Here is a 22,271-nt window from a genome sequence, read left to right as displayed (position 1 = left end):
TCTGACATCTAGAGTCAAGCTTGATTCCTCTTTTCCATATCAGATCGGTCACTGGTAAAGCATCACTAACAACTCTCCAAAGGAAGGCTTTATTTTAGGAACTGTTTGAGTCGACCAGACCTTGTTTTTGATGTCATTGAGTGATGGTTGCATTTGAGCTTCCTCCACAAGTTATGAATTCTTTAAAGAGTTAGCTATCCAGTTACCTGATTTGACTGTGTACTCTCCACTCTTCGTATGGTCCCAACACCAAAAGTCATTGTTGATAACCGGTTTCTGCGTTTTGATGCGTTCTATATCATTGGGTAAGAAAATGAAATCCAAGGTCTCGTTATTCCAAGTTCTTTTGTCATGGTCGATCAGATCCGATACGCTTAAGCCCTAATCAAAAAAAGTATTTTTCCTGTATGGAGCTCGCCAGCCATTATCAAAGATCCACAGATCCCACCATACCTGAACAGATTTCCCATTTCCGATTTTCTTCTTCAGGCCTTTTGTCAGCAGGTATCTACCATGTAATATGCTTCGCCATCCAAAGGATGGTCTATCCCCACAACCCGCTTCTAGAAACTCAGTATTGACACAATATCTGCTTTTTAAAACTCTAGCAAAGAGGGAATTGGGTTCTTGGAGGATTCTCCAAGCTTGTTTAGCTAACAAGGCTTGGTTGAAAGTTTCCAGATCTCTGAATCCCAAATACATCTTCTCCCAGCTCACCCAATGAATTTTTTTCCTATGTTCAACTGCATCCACCAGAAATCTGACATTGCACTTGTGAGATTGGTCAAAGTAGTCTTTGGCAGTTTGAAACATGATATTGCGTAAACCGGTGTCGCCATTGCAACTGCCTTGAGCAAGATCTCTTTACCACCAAGCGACAAGGATCTAGCAAACCAACCTGAGAATCTGGTTTTTAGCTTTGCTTTTATGTAGTCCAAGAGCTGAATTTTCGAACCACTAAAACACTCAGGAAGGCCTAGATAGGTTCCAGCTCCTCCTTCAGCAAAGATTCCTAAAAGTTCTCGTAATGCCAGTTTCTTAGCAACCTCAACCTTATCTCCAAAGGTGATCGAAGATTTGAAAACATTCACTCGCTGACCTGATGCATCACCATAAACTTTTAAAATATTCTTTAAAGCACTACACTGAGCAGAATCCGCCTTACAAAGGAATAAATTGTCGTCCGCGAACAGCAAGTGATGAACCGAGGGACCATCCTACGAGAACTGGATACCATTGATAAGACCCTGAGCTTATGCCTTGTTCATAAGATGTGTCAATCCTTCTGTACATAAGACAAAGAGAAAGGCCGATAAGGGGTCTCCTTGCCTCAAACCTCGTTCTGGGATGATTATGCCGAAAGGTTGATCATTGATCTGTACTGTGAAGGTGACAATGGTCACACATCCCATGATCCACTGATGACCAAAACCTAAAGCTCGAAGCAAAGTTTCCAGATATTTCCATTCTACTATGTCAAACGCTTTAGACATATCATATTTGATAGCCAAAAACTCCTTTGATATGGTTTTATCTGTTCTCAAAGCATGTACCAATTCATGTGCTATCAAGATATTGTCAGAAATGAGCCTCTCCGGGACAAATGTAGATTGATTAGGAGAAACTATCTCTTGCAACAAAGGTTTGAGCCGTCTTATGAGGATTTTGGATATAATTGTAGAGTACTGAACAGAGACTGATAGGTCTCAGGTCTGTCATATGCTCTGGGTTCTCTTTTTTTGGCAGCAGAAAAAGCTGGGTGTAACTCCATTCAACTGGTAAGATACCAGTAAGAAAGAAAGATTGAACCTCTTGAGTGACTTGATTTCCTATAATCCCCCAGTATTTTTGAAATAAAAAGCCAGTGAACCCATTTTCTTCAGGAGCACTTGATGGTTTGATGGCAAAGACAGCCTCTTTCACCTCTTCTTTAGAGCCAACTTTGCACAAACGCTCATTCATCGCCACAATTACTCTAGGCTGGAAACCTCAAGTCAATCCTCTATAATAATGATTATTGTGGTTAATTTAATTTTTGAATTTTTAAATATGTGATATATAGTAATCAATTTTTTTAATATGTGAATAACTTAAAGTTTTAAAAACGTTTTAAATCTAATATTTATATATTTTAATAATTAATATATTATAAAAAGGATTAAAATATATTTTAAATTGAAATGTTTGGCTAAATGTTTGATTTTTTTAACTAATTGATATAGGATCCAGAATCACTCCGCAATCTTATAAACAAACGGTTATCAAGAACTGATCAATAAGCGTTGGCGGAAGATAGATACGACGGTAAAGGTGGTGGTGTTGCTTTGATTGACTCTCTCAATCGGTGGAGAAATAGACTTGTTTGAATCACACAAACAATTCAAATCCTTTATTCTCAAGAATTCAAATGAATCTCTCAAATGAAACTTAAAGACAAACTTTCTTAAACAAAGACACTCTTTGAATAAAACAAAAAAAACTTGTATATTTCTTAGATGATTGAAAGGTGCATAATACAATGATGATGGAAGAACTTATATAACGCTCAATACAAACGGTCTAAAGTGTAAAAAAAGGAAACTTAAAAATCAACATAAATGAGAGATTTTGTGTGCAACAATGAATATGGCCGTTGGTGATGGGTGGTGAGCTCATTATGGTCTTCTAATAGGAGAAAATAAATGATAATCACGTGCATTGATTTTCCTAGCCGTTGGAGATCAAAAGAGAAATGTAGTCTTGGCCAAAGATGGAAAGTAAGATCTCCTCTATACTTGGATGTGAACCAAGGGCTTCTAGTGTGTCTCTTCTTCAGCTGGAGGGTCTCAAATGTGTGGATAAACGAACAGAAAATGACCTGTTGCAGTGTGAACTCCTTAAGTGCATTTAGCGCCAAATTAGGAAAGTTGAGGGAAATATAAATTTGCCTAATCCTCTGGGTGCTCGAGCATGGGAAAGTGTTAGCTAGCTCTCCCGTATGGAAAAATGACCAGTGCATTATGCACGCTTTTCGAGACATCCGGGAGGTTTTCGGGATGAATAGTGCATTGTGCACGTCTTTCTAGGTCTCCCGGGTTTAAAACGAGAGTATTGCGTGTTCTGCATGCTTCCCGAGACGCGGGAAGTTGAGATAGCTCCAAAACTAGGGTTTTCCTTTTTACCTCGGTCAACGCGCTGGTCCCCACCATATATATATGTCCCCTTGACTATTCTTTTACTTCTAACTCTCTACCATCTTCTCCAAAAGGTAAACTTCTCGTTCTTCCTTCCTTATCTCTTTTTTTTTTATTGTTTTGGTTTGTAAGACCATGGATCGAAGATCTCACTTGTGCCGCCGTGGAGTTTCTGATCTCGGCCGCCGCCTATCCTCACCGAAGATCTCTCGCCCATCGGTGAGCTCGCCGTTGTTCTTGCCCTCTTGTGAGCTCGCCGTCATTCTCGCCCTCTTGTGAGCTCGCCGTCGTTACGGAGCTGACAAAGACCGTGAGGCGTCTTGGTCGCGCCACACCAGCTCGACGCCATCAGATCCAGCCAAGACCGTGAGGCGTCTTGGGCGCGCCACACCTGTTTGCCGCTGACAGATCCGGCCAAGACCGTGAGGCGTCTTGGTCGCGCCACACCTGCTCGCCGCCGCTGGATCCGGCTACCTAGATTGGGACCATTTGGCGTCCTGGTCTGGTTTCCTCGCGAGATGAGATGATGGCGAGTAGCAGATTTCGATGGAGAAAAGGGGCGGAGCGATGGCGCGGTAATGTCGTGGCGGGCTCGAGTTTCTAGTGGCGAGATCGTGTGCGATATCGAGCTCTACCGGCGCGCAGGTCCTGTAATAAGGACGTGTTTGCGAGATACCATCGCGAGTCCTGCGGAACGATGTTGTGGTGGACCAAACTGTTGAGAATTGTCACCCTTGAGTTTGAGGGCGCGGGACCTTGGCGAGATTGCTTGTGTTGTTGTTTCTTGGTCGATTGCATAGTTTTGGTAGCGAGGTGCTGCCAAAGGTGGTGAGATGGCATGTTCGCGAAAGAAAGCAGTTCGCAGTACGTGAGAGAGTTCGCGGGATGCAGTACACAAGACACGGGACTATGTGCGGCGTGCAGTACGCAGCATGCGGTACGCGGGGTGCAGTAGGCGGTACGCTGTACGTAGTACTCAGGGCGTAGTACGTAGTACGCGGTACGCCGTACGCAGGTCGCAATACATGGTGTGCAGTACGCAGTATGCAGTACACAGTACTTGGAGCGCAGTGCGCGGTACGCTGTACGCAGTACGTAGGGCGCAGTACGTAGTACGCGGTACGCCGTACGCAGGGCGCAGTATGCAGTACGCAGGACGTGGTACGCAGTACGTGGTATGCAATACGTGGTACGCAGTACACTGCGCGTAGTACGTGGTACGCGGTTCATTTGGGTGTGATCGTTCTATCTGGATGTTATGGCGCTTTCTAGATGTCTTTAGTCCCATACTGACCGGTTTCTTGGTTGGTTTTTCCAGGCCTCACGCCATGGCTTTGGGAGATGGCGTCTTCAGTGATGCTTCGGAAGATCTTGGGGATGATCATTATCGCTTGCTTGAGAGAAGCCTGGACGAAACCGGAACGGGCTGTCCTTCCTGGTGGGACCCGTCTGAAGGAAGAGGTGTCGTGACAGATCTGGCGGAGTTGACGGAAGAAGACGTTCGGGAGCTCGACGTAATGTTCCCTTCGGATAACCAGACCCTTAGTCTGATTCCCCTTCCTCCTGGTTCTCGCATACGAAGTACGTACTGGCTCGGAGCACGCTCCCAGATCTTTGGTCGCTGGCTTAGCTGTGGGTAATGGGGTTCCGAGACATCGCAGAGATCATACAGGAGGCAGAGAACATCTCCTCCGTGACGATGGAAGAACCCTGAGTAATGATGTCTCTTTAGCCCGCATGTTTGATCTCTATGGGATGCCACACAACCTGCAGCTTGCGTTGCCGAGTGTCAACGAACGTCCGTGGGACTGCCCAGAAGGTCACCTCTGCGTCTACGAGGACTTTTTTACTGAATGTGGCATGTGGTTCCCGATTCCAGAATTCTTGACGAGTTACTGCTCGCGTTGGAAAATTGCATTCTCGTAGCTGTCGATCTCCCCCATCCGTAATGCGGTGGGACTCATGATAATCAGCGCCAGGAAGGGAATCCCGATCAACTGTGACCTCTTCGAGCTTGTTACGCAACCCATGCTTGACCATACGAGACTATGCAGTGCTTGCTGCATGCGAGGTCTCACGATCACTTGCGGCCAGAAGAGTAACATTCACGTTTAGCAGAAACGGTTTTTCTTCGTGGAAATAAACGAGATTTCGATTGTAGACCTGGACACAACTTGTCCCCCCGCTTGGAATTTGACTCCCGGTAGTCATTACTGGGTTGGGTTTGTGTTATTTTCATTTTTAACTCTCTTTGCTGACCATATTTGTTTTATATTCGCAGGTAATCCCCCACCTTCCGCTGCGTGTGACTTCAAGACTGTTGACAAAGCTTCTGATTTTCTTCACGGTGGGAATTTGATGTGGCCTTACGTCCTTTCACACTTCGAGACATGTAAGTTTGTAACTGTTGCTTGCTTGTGTCTCGATGCTTCTATGTTCTCGTATCTTATTTTTATGCTTGTCCTGCAGGTTCGCAGATTGGTTTGCAAATGGGAGACTGTCCGATGCCATCCGTCGCAACCAAGGTTGTTGCACCTAATGCCGAGGTCGGCGCGAAGATCGTTATGGTAGAGCATGAGGATGGCGAGGTGACCATTCCCGAGGGTGAACCCAGTCGTAGGACTCGTTCTGCCGAGATTGCTTCGGCTCGTGCAGTGAAGAAGCCTTCCTCGACATCCTGTGGGAGTGCTCCAGCAACTGGAGGTGGCAATCGTTCTCGGAAGAGATCGTCGCGCTCGAGTCCTTGGAGCGAGGCTGGAGGAAGCTCTAGGCATTCCAATCATGCGGGGAATGGCCGGGAGGGCGTTGATCACTCGTTTTCGTTTCGTTATGATGTGAAGGATCAGGCGTTTTGCAGCGATTGTCGGGCATGCGTAGACCTTGCAAGCAAGATTCATGGGGACTTTATCCCTCTTCCGGCTTCTAGTGATTTGGCTTGTCCGTTTGCGTATGAGGATTGCGTTTGTCAGCAGATTCAGGTTATAGTCTACTCCTTCAGTGGCATTAATTTGTATTTCGCTTAGGTGTAACTTAACTGTCTTCCTTGATGTTTTAGGCAATAAGTTGGACGAACCATCTTACAGATGAGTATGAAGATAAGGTGCATGTGGCTAGAAGGGAGACCGCGCTTGTCCGGGAGGCGTTGGTTCAGGTCGAGAAATCGAGCAAGGAAGGTGAGGCGCTTCTCTTAAGGAGTCACAATGGAAGCTTAACTCCGAGTCGGCGCAACTCAAGAAAGCGCGGGATGAGCGCGGGGAGGAGGAGCGCGCAAAGGCTGCTGTCGAGATTGGGATGCACCGGGAGCGTATCGAGCGAAGTGACCGGGACTAGGCAATGTCTTCAGAAGTTGATTGACAGGGAAACCACAATTCCTGAGAGTAGGATGGAGCATCTCACAGCTAGCCAGGTAGAGTTTCAAGCGAAGGTTGATGGGGTTGTGATGCCACCGCTTCCTGACGCTGATCTGGAGCCATTTCCGGAGGCCGCTGATGGGGGAGCTGGTGATAACGCAATAAAGTGATATGTCCTCGTATTATTACTTGTTGTTCTTGCTTTTGGATTTTTTTCTTTTGTCATTGTGGATTTGATTGCTGATTGCATTTTGTACTTTTTGTTTCGGTGTTGCAAACTTGTTTGCTTTTGCTCTTCAAACTTGATTATTGCCGACTTTTGTTTCCTTCATTATGATGAAGCTGCTTTTGAATTTTATGCTTTTGGTCGCGCAAAGATTGATTATTGCGTAGAATAGAGATGTGACGTTTTCGTTGTTTGGAGGGCATATTTTGCAGAGCAGGGCGTCTCCTAGCTTACCCTGGATATGTTGTTCCCCAAAACGTCTCGAGTAGACAAGACGAAATTGTCGTACTATTTTAGGTGCGGTACGCGTGACCGGCTTACCCTGCGGGTCTTGTGGGAATTGCGGGTGTGCGAGTCGAGGTATCAACTTATTCACTCTGATTCCTGCTAGTTCTGCGAGTCTGCGCTCGGCTTAAAATGTCCTACCGAAGTAAGGACGTGGATTATTTCACCACTGCACCCATGCGGAGGCGTTTTAGAGCTGTACGCCTGGCCAGGGCGTCAGAATAAGAGTCTATAGATTGCTCTAGAATGTTTCGTTGCGAAACTTTTATTTTTCAGGAGAGAGTTCAACGAGAAAATCTGTGAGAACTTGTGACTTAGCGCAGGTGCGGTTCTTGTACTCTATGTCGTACTCGCTCAATTCCTCGGCCCATTTTGCTAAGCGACCTGACTGGCTAGGGCTGTGCAGAATCGTCCGCAAAGGTTGATTTGTCAAGACTTCGACCGTGAGAGATTGGAAGTAGGGGCAAACCTTTCAAGCTGAAATAAAGACCGCGTATGCGAGCTTCTGCGCCGTCGAGAGTTTTGCTCACATAAAAGATAGGATGTTGCTCCCCACGATCTTCTCTGATGAGCACACTACTTACAGCTGAACCAGAGATGGCGATGTAAAGATACAAAGTTTATCCTTGCTCGGGTTTGGCTAGGACTGGCGGAGATGATAGGTAATCCTTCAGTTGTTTGAATGCTAGTTCGCACTTCTCGTCCCACTCGAAACGTTTATTTCCACGAAGGAGCTTGTAAAACGGCAAGCACTTGTCTCTTGAGCGAGATATGAAGCGGTTCAATGCGGCAATGCGCCCTGTAAGATGTTGTACCTTGCGGGTATTTTTTGGAGACGGAAGGTTGATGATTGCCGAGATCTGCTTTGGATTCGCTTCTATTTCGCGCTTCGTAACGAGGTATCCCAAGAACTCGCCGGAAGTTACGCCAAACATGCACTTCGCCGTGTTCAGTTTCATGCTATACTTGTTGAGAATCTCGAAGCACTGCTTCAGGTGTGCGACATGATCAGTGGCCTGAGCTAACTTGACGAGCATATCATCAATGTATACTTCCCTTGTCTTCCCAAGTTGACTTGCGAACATCTGGTTTACTAGTCGCTGATACGTTGCTCCCGCGTTATTTAATCCAAAGGGCATGACTCTGTAGCAGAAAGTGCCTTGTTCAGTAATAAACACAGTCTTCTCACGGTCATCCTTGTGCATCATTATTTTGTTGTAGCCTGAGAACGCATCCTTGAAATTTAACAATTCGTTTCTGGTTGTGGCTTCGACGAGCTGATCAATGCACGGAAGGGGAAAGCTGTCTTTCGGACAAGCTTTGTTGAGGTCTGTGAAGTCGACGCACACTCTCCACGTACCGGATTACCCATCCAGTCTAGATAGCGAACTTCAGTGATTGACCCTGCATCAAGTAGCTTTTGTACCTCGTCATTTACCGCAGTTGTTCATTCCGCACCTTTAGACCGACGCTTTTGCTTAACGGGTTTGTAAGTTGGATCGACGTTGAGTTTGTGGCTGGTAATGCCAGGAACGATACCGGTCATATGGTCTATCGACCAGGCGAATGTGGTTGCGTTCTTTTGTAAGAATTGAACAAGTTCATCCTTTAGAGCAATTGGTAGCTCGGTCTCGATGCCCATGCAGCGTTTGGGATCGGAGAAATTGATGTTTACTTGTATCACAGATTCTTTCAAAGGAGGTGTGCGTGGATCTCCCAATGGCTCTGATTCGGCAATCACAAATTCTCTTGCATTGCGCATCTTTTTCTCGATGATGAAACAAGTCCGTGCCATCAGAGGGTCTCTGCGCCGCGTATAACCGTATGCATTTGGAAACTTGACGCATTATGGTAAGTTGAAGCGACGGCGCGCATCTTGTGAAGCCAGGGTTTTCCCAAAATGACATTGTAGACGATGGGTTTGTCCACAATTGCAAATTTGAAACATTGCATTGTTCCGCCGACATAAATTGGAAGCGTTATGGTTCCAACCGTCATTATAGTTACGCCATCGAATCCCGTCAGTGGTTGCGTTTCATGAGTCGTGCTGCGAAGATCAATCTCCATCTGGATCAGAACGTCCTTGAATATCACATTGACCGAACATGCTGCTATGGGAGTGCCACCTGCGTTTTGTTTCTGCTTTGCGGCAGTAAGCTTGGATTGACCCAACAGAGTCGCGACATGTTGACAAGCCGCCCATGATCATGTTGATCCTTTGGCGAGGAGCTGGTGGTTCGTCGTGTCCTTCCGCGTCATGGTTTCGTTTCAGGGGTGGAGGCAGGCGAGCGATATCTCGTGCTCGGTCATTCTGTGCATATGCTCGGTCATTTTGTGTCGCTGCTTCCTCTTCCTGCTGCCTTTCGTGTTGTTGCTGGTCTGCCAAACAGTACGTGTTATCCTTATGCGCGTTAACCTTTCTCCGTTCTCGCTCTACATCGATGTCACCTCTCTTGTACTTGTGAAGCAGAAGGTATTGAACTGTTTTGTAGTCTTTCGTGGAATGTCCGCCAAATTTGTGGAATTCGCAATAACCGTGTTTGCCTTTGTAGGTAGGACCAACGCTTGCCTTGCTGTTCCTCATTTTCATCGATAGCGAACATCATCGCCTTCCTTCCTTTCTCACCCTTGGCATAGTCTCTATTGTAATGCTGGCGAGGCTCATATTACTCTTCTACAGTCTTGTTTTTCGAGCTTGGGGTTTTTTCGGGCACTTTTTCTACCGCATCAGTCTGATTGGGGTTTCCTTTTCCTTGGTCTTCCTCCACCTTGATGTATTGGTTTGCGCGTGCAAGGACTTCGCCCAAGGATGTGACGGGTAAGATTGTTAGGTCTTCCTTGAAAATGGTTCCGCGAGCAAGTGCTTTTTTTAGAGCTCCTATTGCGGCGTCATCGCTGATAGCGAGCTGAGATACGACTCCTTTGAACCTGGCCATGAAAGTTCGCAGCGACTCGTTTTGCTTCTGGTGCATTCTCCATAAGTCGGCATTTGATGCACGGACATGCATGAAGCATTGATGATGCTGAAGGAAGGCAGTTGTGAGTGCTTCATAGCCATCGATCGAATTGGCCTTCAGCCTTGAAAACCAGTTCAATGTTTCACCAGTTAAGCTTTCGACGCACAGTTGACAACATCCCGCGTCTTCCTCTTCTGGTGAAAAGTACGAACTACCAATATTGATGGACATCGACTTCAGGAAGACAGTGGGATCCCCCTTTCCGTCGTATCGTATCGGCTTGTTCTTGTTGGTATCGGGGTTGCGTCTTACTCTGACACCTGATACTCTCATAGTGAAAGGTGAACGTCGCGCCTCTGCTAGCACGGTTTCGAGCTCTGGTGTCACGCTTGTTACGCGGTGCATCTGAGACGTAATCTTCTTCATCCGAGATTACATCTGCTGAAATTCATACTGAAGGGCACGATTCTCAGCGCTCTCGAGTCAATTTGGAAATGCACGTTGATCCATGAGCATCTAGTCAGTTTGGAAATGCACTCTTGGCTGCTCGCCACTGGGTCCAACGACAATCAATGAGAGTCAGGGCCTTCCGTTAGTGTGGTGCTCAGAGCGTGGAATGGGGTGTTCAGCTCGCGCAGTGTGGTGCTCAGCTCGCGGAGTGTGGTGCTCAGCTCGCAGAGTGTGGTGCTCAGCTCGCGGAGTGTGGAGCCTTAGTGATGTGAGCACCGGACTGGAGACGCAGCCAAGAACACTTGCACCAGACCCGGACACCAGCGGAACACTTGTATCACCCGCGGGACAACTCGGAGCCAACATGCCGAGGATCACTCCCGGTGCAACTAAGCGGAGAAAGAGCTCATCCAGGACTTCTAAGCAAAGGATCAACCACATAGAGGGCGACGTGTTCACCGTCTATGGAGACCCGTCAAGGGCAACGTGTGCGAACCATAGCGAGTCCGCGTGTCCCTAGCCCCTCTAAACCCTTACACTATTTAAACTCCCAACGCCCCTAGCTTAAACTCTTTACACTTGAATGAAATCATAATTTTCCAAAGAGTGAATCTTTGCTTCTTGTCTCAACCCTCTTTCTCGCAACAAAGTCCGAGATTTGGCTTGAAAGAAACCCTAGAAGGATCGATCCGGGATCGCTCTTCTTCTAATCCGCGTACGACGCTCACCACCGCCAGTTCAATCCATACCGCCTCCTGCTCACGACGTTCTTTGATCGTTAGTTGTGTCCCACTTCGATTCCATCATCCCCTAGAGAACCGAGCTCGAGTTTCTTACTCGGTTCACTAGCCACCGTCCGTACTCCCCGGTCCGTCTGTCCGCTACCGAGTTCAGCCGTCCGTACCATCAATTTCACACCTCCTTCCGTATTCTACTCGTCCATTTCCCCTCAAAACTCGTCTTGATAACTCATCCTTTTTCTACCTTCATCCCACCTTCCTGTGTCTGAAAAAAGTACCTACCATTCCGTCCGTCCAACGATGTAGAACTCCGTCCGAGCCTCTAGGCCGTCCGGCGTTCACATCAGCTATTCCCTCCCCCTTGCGAAGGTTTTGTCCCCAAAACATCTTTGTCATCACCTGCATCAAACGAAACAAGATCAGCAACATTAAACGATGTTGATGTGTGGTACTCACCAGGCAGGTCAAGTCGATAGGCATTGTCGTTGATCTTCTCGAAGATCCGGAAGGGTCCGTCGCCTCGCGGGCTGAGCTTGTCCTTCCTTTTCGAGGCGAACCTCTCCGGCCGAATGTGTAGCCACACCCATTCGCCAGGTTGGCAGAGCATTTCCTTGCGTCCTTTGTTGGCGTAACGGGCATATTGTTCGTTCCTCCTCTCGATGTTGGCTCGGACTTCTTCGTCCAAACGTTTGACCAGTTCGACCTTAGTGGCTCCGTCTTGGCATTCGGTCTCGTCTGGAGGCAATGGTAACAAGTCCATCGGGTCAATTGTTTGAACCCATTGGCGACCTCGAACGGTGACTTCTTGGTGGCCGAATGACCACTTGGTTGTAGGCAAACTCGATGAGTGGGATGCATTCTAACCAAGTCCCTTTGTTGCTCGCAATAGTTGTACGTAGTAACGTACCAAGGGTCAGGTTGACAACTTCGGTCTGTCCGTCGGTTTGAGGGTGTGCGGCGGTGGAATAGAGTAACTTTGTCTCCAGTTTCTTCCACAAAGTACGCCAGAAGTGACCAAGGAATCTTGGTTCCCGGTCCGAAATGATCGTCCGGGGAAGACCGTAAAGATGGACCACAAGGCTAAAGAATAGGTTGGCTAAGTGCATTGCGTCGTTGCTCTTGTGGCATGGGATGAAGTGGGCCATTTTGGAGAAACGACCAACCACTACAAAAATGGTGTCCTTCCGATGTATGGGTGACAATCCGAGGACAAAGTCCATGGACAAGTCGACCCAAGGACCTGTCAAGACCGGTAACAAGGTGTAGAGTCCGTGGGGATGAGTTGTGGATTTGTAGGCTCGGCACACTACGCACTGCCCGCAATGTTTCTCGATCATGCTCTGCATCCCTGGCCAGAAGAAGTGCTCTTCTAGCAGTGCTAGAGTTTTGGCCACGCTAAAATGTCCGGTCAGACCTCCACTATGCGCTTCTCGGATCAATAGGTCGTGGATAGAGCCGGCTGGTATGCAAATGCGCCGCCCTCTAAATAAGTAGCCCTCATACACATAGAACTCCGCATAGTTTCCTTTGCCAAAGTTCTTGAAACATTCCCTAAACTCAGCATCATCTGTGTATGTGTCCTTCATGCTCTCAAACCCCAATACTTTGGCGTCCATGGTAGTGGTCAAGGCGTGCTTCGGGAAAGGGCATCGGCTACGATGTTGCTGAACTCCAACCATTTAGCATGCCTCTTCTTGAGATTGGTTTGGCCGCGCAAATGCTTCAAAGTCTCATGGTCCATGTGAATTACACACTCCCGAGCTAGCAAGTAATGCTGCCAAGTCTCCATGGCACGGACCAGCACGTACAGCTCCTTGTCATAAGTGGAATAGTTGAGGGTTGCACCGCTGAGCTTCTCGCTGAAATAGGCCACTGGTTTACCGCCTTGTGTGAGAACGACTCCAATGCCAACGCCGGATGCGCCACATTCCACCTCGAAAGTCTTATTGAAGTCGGGCAGGACAAGGAGAGGAGCTTGAGTGAGACGCTTCTTGAGTTCCGAGAAGGCTCGTTCTTGTTCGGCTCCCCACTTGAACTCCTGGTTCTTCTTGATCACCGCGGTAAGGGGTGCGGCGACGGTGCTGAATTCTCGTACAAAACGGCGGTAAAAGCTGGCTAGTCTGTGGAACGATCGGACTTGGGAGATGCTAGTTGGTGTGGGCCAATCTTCTATGGCTCGGATCTTCTCGCCATCTACCTTTAGCCCCTGTTCACTGACAACAAAACCAAAGAAGACAAGTTCATTAGCAGCAAAGACGCACTTTTTCAAGTTGGGCGTACAGTTGCTTTTCGCGGAGAGTGTTTAAAACATGCTCCAAGTGATCGACATTGTCTGAAAGGCAAGAGCTATAAACGAGGATATCATCGAAATAAACAACAACGAACTTGTTGATAAAGGCTCTCAAAACATGGTTCATTAACCGCATAAAGGTAGAGGGTGCGTTACTTAAACCGAATGGCATAACCAATCATTCGTACAAAGTACAAACCTTGCCTGGTTTTGAAGGCGGTTTTCCATTCATCTCCTTCCTTCATCCTCACTTGGTGGTAACCACTTTTGAGGTTGATCTTGGAGAAAATGGTTGAACCGCTCAACTCGTCCAACATGTCGTCCAGTCGCGGAATAGGGTGCCGGTACTTGATCGTGATGTTGTTTACGGTCCGGCAGTCGACGCACATGCGCCATTATCCGTCTTTCTTCGGAACAAGCAGGACGGGGATGGCACATGGGCTAAGGCTTTCTCGGACATAGCCATGGGACATGAGCTCGGACACTTGTTGCTCTAACTCCTTGGCTTTGTCCGAGTTTACTCGGTACGCGGGACGGTTGGGAAATTGTGCTATGGGAACCAATTTAATTTGGTGCTCAATGCCCCTGAGTGGTGGTAAGCCTTCGGGCAGTTCATCCGGGAACACGTCCGAGTATCTCCTAAGCACGTCCTTAATGACGTCCAGAAGTGTGTCCTCTAAGTCGCATGTTCCTTCAACCAAAAAATCTCTAAAAACCATCAATAAGACTTGGTTGGAGTCCCTAATAGACTTTCTAACGTCACTTGACTGAATTAGGAAGTTCATTTTAGGGTCCGAATCTTTAGAAAGCTTCATTTGCATTCCCCTAACTTGTGTTGGAGTTAAGGTTTTTAGGTTTATACGTTTGTTATCGGGTACAAACGTATACTGGTTGGTGCGGCCGCAATGCAATGTTCCCTTATCAAACTGCCATGGTCTGCCTAACAAGAGGTGGCTAGCTTACATCGTTACTACATCACATAGGACTTGGTCCTTGTACGGTCCTACAATAAATGGTACGAGGACTTGGTCCTTCACGCGTATCACGGTCTTATCGTCTAACCACTTAAGCTTATAGGTACTACATTCGTGTAGGAGCCTCCGTCAATGATCAAGCCACATACCTTCCCGCTCACCGTCGCGTGTGAAAGATATTGTCGCGCTGGTTGGAGTCATCCGGCTCATCGAGGATACGTCAGATCATGAGAAGTTCCCCATTGTCGGGTTCGGCTATGGCCTCCTCCATGTCTGCCATATCTTGGTCTTGTCCCTCGGTCAATACTCCTTCGGACTCGGTGATGATCATGGTACGGGCGTTCGGACAGTCGCGGGCATAATGGCCTTGGCCTTGGCATTTGTAACAAATGATGTCTCGGCTCCGCACGTCATTGGTCGTCTTGCGGGGATCTTGTCAGCTTTCCCTGGTCGGATCGTTAGGCTTAAACCGCGAGTCGACAACGGCCAATTTAGACTTCTCTTGTGCCCGGTTGGATGGCGATGCGTTTGGCGACCAGTTAGGAACACCTTGTCCTCGGGGTTGGCTTTCAGTTGCGAGCTTCTTCTTGATTTGGGTCTCTATTTGCATCGAAAGATGCAATAGTTCCTCAAATCCTTGGTACGGTTGACGCTCGACCTTCCGCGAGATTCGATCTTGTAGACCATCGAGAAACTGGCCATGAGGGACTCCTCGGTATCTTCTACTTGGAGTCGGTTGCTTAGGTGTTCGAACTCCTCGTAATACTCCTCAACGGACCGCGAGCCTTGATTGAGTCTCCGAAATTTCTTTTAGAGCTCGCGGTGATAGAGCGGTGGGACGTAGCGACGCCTCATAACGGCTTTCATGACTTCCCAAGTGGCAATAGGCCGGTCATGGTTGTGATGCTGTTCAGCAACCAAGAGGTCCCACCATGTGAGCGCATAGTCGGTGAATTTTGCCACGGCATAAGAAATCTTGCGTATCTCCGGGTAGTTGTAGCAACAATAGATGTGATCCTTTCGGCTCTCCCAGTCGAGGTACGCCTTAGGGTCGGACTTGCCGGCAAAGGTCAGAGCGGACAGCTTGTGCCCCGGTTCGATCAGACGTGGAGCATCTTTGTATCGGTCATCGCGATGGTTCCGTTGCCTTGGACGCGGCTCATACTCGTCGTCGGACTGGTCACTCTGTTCCGGCTTGTGTCCCTGTCTTCGTACGGGCGGTGGATCCTCTCTCGGAGGGTTGGCGAGTTCAAGTCGGACCATTCGTTTGGCTAGTTGTTCTATGCCGTTGCGAAGGGCCGTTAAGGTGGCACCGATCTCCGGCGGTGGTAATGGAACCCCCGGTGGTTGTTGTGCGTCCATAGTGTCCGTGGTACAGACGGTGGTCGTATGGACTGACGGTGGTACGGTGTTTGGGGTTGATGGATGGACTGAAATCTCGAACGGTTGATGTAAAGAGCTGACTTCAGGTCACAGACAGTTGATATCACGATCGGGAGATGGTTCTCGAACGATGAAGTGGACTTGGTCCGTACGCGATGTGCTGGCCGAGTGAGTCACGTACCACGTCAAACAAAATGAATATTCGTGAGTAAACGCGTCCAAAGTTGCTGGATAAGATATTATTTGGACAGTCAATGATTGATATGACAGCAAGGCAAATGTACAACCTATAACTAACAAAAAGCAACCACACGCCCCTAAAAGCAAACACACGCACAAAAAGTAAACTTTTGGGACCACAACACAAACTAGAGACAAAAACACTATACTTTATGGATCTAACGCGTCCTAGTCAAGAACAGTGATGAACAATCAGATAAACAAGATGAACAAACACAAAAACAAACGATCTAACGGTGGTACTACCAGATCTAAGCGACCCTAAAGACGCAAATAAGGAACCGCACTTGACAAAAACGAAAACTGTAACGATAGAAGAGAAAAGATCTGGGGTTTCAGAAAGATACATCCTTTGGGTAGAACCTTTTAGCTCTGATACCAGCTGATGTGAATGCCGGAAGGCCTAGAGGTTGGACGGAGTTCTACATCGTTGGACGGACGGAAAGGTAGGTACTTTTCTCGGACACAGGAAGGTGGGATGAGAGTCGAAAGAGGATGAGTTATGGAGACGAGTTTTGAGGGGAAATGGACGAGTAGAATACGGAATAGAACGTAAGGAGGTGTGAAATCGATGGTACGGACGGCTGAACTCGGTAGCGGACATACGGACTAGGGAGTACGGACGGTGGCTAGTGAACCGAGTAAGAAACTCGACCTCGGTTCTCTAGGGTATGATGGAATCGAAGTGGGACACAACTAACGATCAAAGAACGCCGTGTGCGGGAAGCGGTACGGATTGAACCGACAGTGTACACGAGCGGTGGTGAGCATCGTACGCCGACTAGAAGAAGAGCGATCCTTGATCGATCCTTCTAGGGTTTCTTTCAAGCCAAGTCTTGGACTTTGTTGCAAGAAAGAGGGTTGAGACAAGAAGCAAAGATTCACTCTTTGGAAAATTATGATTTCATTCAAGTCTAAAGAGTCTAAGCTAGGGGCGTTGGGAGTTTAAATAGTGTAAGGGTTTAGAGGGGACTATGGACACGCGGACTCGCTATGGTCCGCACACGTTTCCCTTGACGCGTCTCCACAGACGGTGAACACATCGCCCTCTATGTGGTTTAAACAAGGCCACACGTCACACTATTCCAACGTTCACAAGGGAAGACTCTAGATAAGTTCAAAACGCAAAGTTTAATGGAAAAAGACAAAAGAAAGGCCGCATCCTTAGGTCGAGTGCGGATTGCCATGTCACCGATGTTAAACGCGGCGTTGCATGTGTCCTTGGGTTAAACGCGGCGTTGTGCGGTAGGACTCGTCGCCTCGTTAAAACCTTCTCCGGTAAACCTCATGGGAAAACCCCGAAGTAAGGAAAAAGAGTACAAGTCATGATCCTACCGTACAGACGGTCTCGCCGATGGTTGCCTTAACCGAGTCGATCTTTTGGTCTTCTTGGACGAAGGCTTGGACGAAGTGGTTGATCCTTTGCTTGGAAGTCCTGGATGAGCTTTTGCTCCGTGTGGTTTGCACCGGGAGTGATCCTCGGCATGTTGGCTCTGAGTTGTCCCGCGGGTGATACAAGTGTTCCGTTGGTGTCCGGGTCTGGTGCGAGTGTTCCTGGCCGCGTCTCCGGTCTGTTGCTCACATCATATAGCGTCTTCATTCTGTTCGTTTCGAGGCTCAGATTGTCGCCCATGACGCCTTGCGTGGTTACTCTGTCCTTGGGACGCTTGTTGCACTACTTGGCCACTCATCCGATCCAGGCTTCTTCGTACGGTTTCATTGAGTGCGGCTTGGCTGATGTTAACGCGTGCGGATGTGTGGTGACGATGAGCTATGGGCGTAGTGCCTATAGCTTCGCGGTTATTCGGAGTGTCGCCAGCAGCTACACGACCAGGTGGGATAACGCCATTTGTCGGATCGTTGCGCGTAGCGCCTACGGCTTTGCGGTCGACTGGATTGACATTAGGGGTTACACGGACAGGAGGCATAGCGCCGTTGGTTGGAGTGACGTGTGTAGCGCCTTCGGCTTCGCGGTCGGTTGGATTGATGTTAGTGGTCGCACGGACATAAGGCGTAGCGCCGTTGGTTGGAGCGACGCGCGTAGCGCCTACGGCTGCGCGGTCAGTGAGCGTTGCGTCCTCTAGCGTAGCTACTGCAGTCCCATTGACGCCTTGGAGCTGTTTGTCCTCGGACGGGTGCGCCCCCAAATGGTTCGCCTAGGAGACACAACGCGAGCTTCGGGAGATCGTGGCGCGGAGGAGCCGACGCTTTCGTTACTTGAGAGATCGGTGTGAGACATGCTTCTGATTTTCCGAAAACACCTTTGTTTTCAAACTCTATTCGTTAAATGAAAGGATTCCGTTCGGCTCCACGGTGGACGCCAAAATGTTGGGGGCAAAGCCCATATCCAACAGTATATGCTGACACTTCATTTAAAATAAATAACCAGTCAAATTATAACAATTAATACACCTAAGCAAAAATGCCTAACATGTAAATCATATTTAATACCAAACAAAAAAAACCAATCAATCCTTTTATGTTCTAACTCGCCGACGAATACGAAGATCAATTTTAATTTTATGGGTTTATCTCTTACAATGTCTTCTAGATTCATGAACATATTTTCAAGTCTAGAATCATATATTTACCTCAAACATAGAGAAGAAAGATCTCGAAGCTCTGAGACAGAGACATAGGATCATTGAGGAAACAGAGAGGAACACATAGGAACCAAAATAGATCTCAAGAGAATCGATGATTTCAAAGATCCGTGACAAGGTAGGAGGAGCGGCCATTAACTCTCCACGAAGCCTTGTGGTGCCATCTCTCCTCCCGTGCGTCGGTGATCAACTTCTCTCCCGGAGCTTCACAAAATAAGGGTTTATCTCAATGTCCTCTTAACCGTACCAGTTCAACTGTACCGGTTCAACCGTAATTCAATCTCCCTTTCGGTTTAACTTGTTTCTTTAACCGTATTAAACCCACGGTTAAAACCGTTAAATTTAGTTATGTGCTCAAATTTCATTTGTGAAGTCAAAGGTTAACGACCGGTTTAACCACGATCCACAAATGTTACCGATTTGCCTTTTTGGATTTGGTTTTGGAAAACATTCTCATGTGATATGACCTACTTGTTCGTATCAGACTAGCTACATTCTCGCATGAATATGTTCTAAGATCATCTCTAATGTATATCTCTATTTTTTATGTATATCTCTATTTTTTCTGTAAAATAGAGCATCGTTTTCCTCCAATGTATCACTCTAATTTCAACTCTAAAATAGAGTTAATCTAAAAAAAATAGAGGTGAGAATAGATTTGCTCTATATATAGAGCAATCCTATCATTTTCTCTATTTTAGAATAAAATATAGAGTAGGGTTGGAGCAAATGTTGCTCTAAAATAGAGATTTGACTCTAAAATAGTGTAGGGTTGAAGATTCCCTAAAGCATGTTCGAAATCTATAAATGTATCTTCTTCATCTCACGTCGTGCTCTCCTCTGTTGCACTCCGCCGAAGATTTTCTCTCTTACTAGGTCTGCCCCTGACCTTGATGGACCTTATCTACTGTTTGCTTACCCAATATTAAGGATAGTCTTGATAGCCAAGTATTTAGGAGAATATGTATATTTAGATTTACTTATTGGTTGAGATATTTACATAATTCGATCGTCTGTAACTTGTATAAATATAGACCTTTAGGTCACGTAATATAACAACACAAATCATTCATCTTTAAGAATCTCATGTCACCCAGCAAGCAAGAGTCGGTGTTTAAGTTTCGTGAGTCTTTACGTAGCTCTATAAATAGAGCTTATGATCACCTAAATTGCTCATAAAGATCTTACCTTGTGTAGGACGTAAGAGGAGGACTCTCATCTCTATCCCCTTTGATTCCATCATTTAAATTTTAATACTCCACTGTTCTTGTGTTAAAACAGAGCCATCGTCATCTTCACACATGCAGTTCAAGCCTTTGTCACAAAACTTGTACCTCTGTTTCACACCTTCTACTCCGCATCATTTGGTATCAGATTCATATTTGGATGTAGAACGGACGGTTATGCATGAACGACATCCCGTATGATGGACATGATCTCTCGGCAACACACGACACTACGACGATCAGCTTTTCAAACGACACTTTGGACCTCCCCATAAGTTTCCCACGGTTAATTTGCAAGAAAGTACATTCATTGAAATTCAAATCCCAAACCTAGTATACAAAAATTAGTAAACACTTGGTCAAACCACTCCAGTAGGGAACTTTCACAAATTTTGAGTTTTCTTCCAACCATTGGAAGATCTGATGAAGCTATTCGAATCAGCACATGATTTCTTATCAAAATCGGAAACATCAAAGAGAAAAACAAAACTCTTATATAGGCATGGTCACAACCGACCCGAGGTTAAATCAAACCCATAGACTTGAAAGTCACGCACAATAATCTAGAAGCTTACAATATTTTTAAAGAAGGAAAAAAAGGAAAAACAAAAAGAAAGACTAAACACACAAATAACTCCTTGTTTCGTTACATTACATCGTTCTGTTTCTTTCTAGGTTTCCTCTGCCGGTCATATCCTCCAACAATATCTGAATCTTGTCGACCATCGAGATTATGAACTCTCTATCGGTCACGTTACTGTCATACCATACAAGTGAAATATAAATATCAACAAGAGAAAGCTTATCAGGTTCTAGATGTATATTCTACTTGACAAAAAGAAAAGAAAAAGTACCTTCGTTCTGGCAAGACCATGCCTTTTATTTCGGGAATAGACACTAGAGCTTCCTTCCATTTCTGAGTTCTGTCTCGTTGGTGTTGATGACCGCGTTTCATATCCCGATAACAATCCCCAAATTCTCCTTTAAGTTGTTTCACAACGTAAGGTTCAATTTTGTAGAAGATGGGAACCACTATGAGACGGCCTTGATCCTTACGTTCCATGATCTTGGCCAGCTCATCTAAGCACCAATGCGAACTTGTGTAATCCTTGGAGAAGATCACTAAAGCGATCTCAGACTCTTCTATTCTTTTCAATAGGTTAACCAAATTTGATCCCAAATGCTCGTCTTCGTCTATGAAGACGTTTATATCCGCTTCTTTCAAGGCAGCGTAGAGAAAGCTTATAAAGTTTCTGCGCAATTCTATTCCCCGGAAGTTGATGAAAACTTGAGGCCCCAACGAGTTGGGTCTCACAACCGAAGACGAAGCAGCCATGAGAGAGCTTTATATATATAGAGGACAATGCCAAAAAAAAGACAGTTTATCACATATTAAATATATACTATATGATTCCACTATTTTTTACAATTCCGAATATTTATCAAATTTTTACGTTGGTAAAATAATTCCATTATATAATACTAATGTGTTAGAAATATAGATATAGATATATATATATATATATGTGATCTTATACTAAATTTAGCTTTTCAGTGTTTTTATAATTATACTAAAAAAAAAAGTTTTTTTAGTTCTAGTTTATTTTGATTCCCTCACAACTATTCACTTATTACATTATTTGGCTATTCATATGATATACTAGTCAACCCAATAAGAAAACAAAAAACAGTAATGTTTTCACCGATAAAAAGCTTTGATGTTTGTAGATTTCTGTTCTGTTTTTAAGGAAAAACTTACTTTGGTGCCTCGTGCTTACTGAGACTGAGTCCCCTTGCTGGGACCAATAAACAGTCACTATTTTCTTCTCCTCTATTGCCATTCATTCCTTTGCAGATTAAGCTTATGAAATCGTTCTCGGATGTCTCACTTTGATATGCAAAATAAATATATAAACAAAAAAAAAAAAGCTTTCTTCAATTCGTATCCGAACACAAAAAAAAATATATATCTTAATTAAGAAGATCCACCATTTTATCAAAGTGGAAAATAAAAACCTGTAATTTGACAAAGTCAAGGATAACTTTGGGAAAATAGAATTCAAAGCTGACTTCCATTGCTGGAATGTTTCTGGTTCATGTCGATATTTTTCTTCCAGAATCCTGAAAGTTATCCAAACACATTAAATAAATGATACAATCTAGCTAGCTACCATTATAATGTTGATAAAGAACATATAGTGGGAGACCTGTATGCTGGCAAGGGCATGTCAAATGTTTGGGAAGTTGAATTCAAAGCTTCCGTCCATTTCTGTATTCTTTTTGGTTCATGTTGATATCTTTCAACCAGATCCCTGAAGTTATCCCCGAATTTTCCTTTAAGACCATTCACCACGGTGGCATCAAGCTTGTAGAA

General features: G+C 46.0%; 1 protein-coding gene across 2 annotated transcripts in view; it reads right to left on the bottom strand.

Annotated features, from left to right (window-relative positions):
• Positions 20,271-22,271, bottom strand: part of LOC104760431 — a 2,781-nt gene continuing 780 nt past the window's right edge. Inside the window, exons 2-6 of one of the 2 annotated variants that reach the window (XM_019240350.1) lie at positions 22,105-22,247; positions 21,914-22,018; positions 21,657-21,785; positions 20,752-21,240; positions 20,271-20,654 (exon numbers count right to left, since the gene is read on the bottom strand). In XM_019240350.1, coding sequence (XP_019095895.1) covers positions 20,549-20,654; positions 20,752-21,240; positions 21,657-21,785; positions 21,914-22,018; positions 22,105-22,247 — 972 coding nt within the window. In that variant the 3' untranslated portion in view covers positions 20,271-20,548. The remainder of the gene's footprint in view (positions 20,655-20,751; positions 21,241-21,656; positions 21,786-21,913; positions 22,019-22,104; positions 22,248-22,271) is intronic. The other variant, XM_019240349.1, reaches the window with a different exon arrangement.

This window comes from Camelina sativa, chromosome 18 (assembly GCF_000633955.1).
Source record: "Camelina sativa cultivar DH55 chromosome 18, Cs, whole genome shotgun sequence".
NCBI classification, from domain to species: Eukaryota; Viridiplantae; Streptophyta; class Magnoliopsida; order Brassicales; family Brassicaceae; genus Camelina; species Camelina sativa.
Note: the sequence above shows the minus strand (reverse complement) of the source record. Positions and strands in the feature narration are given on the sequence as shown.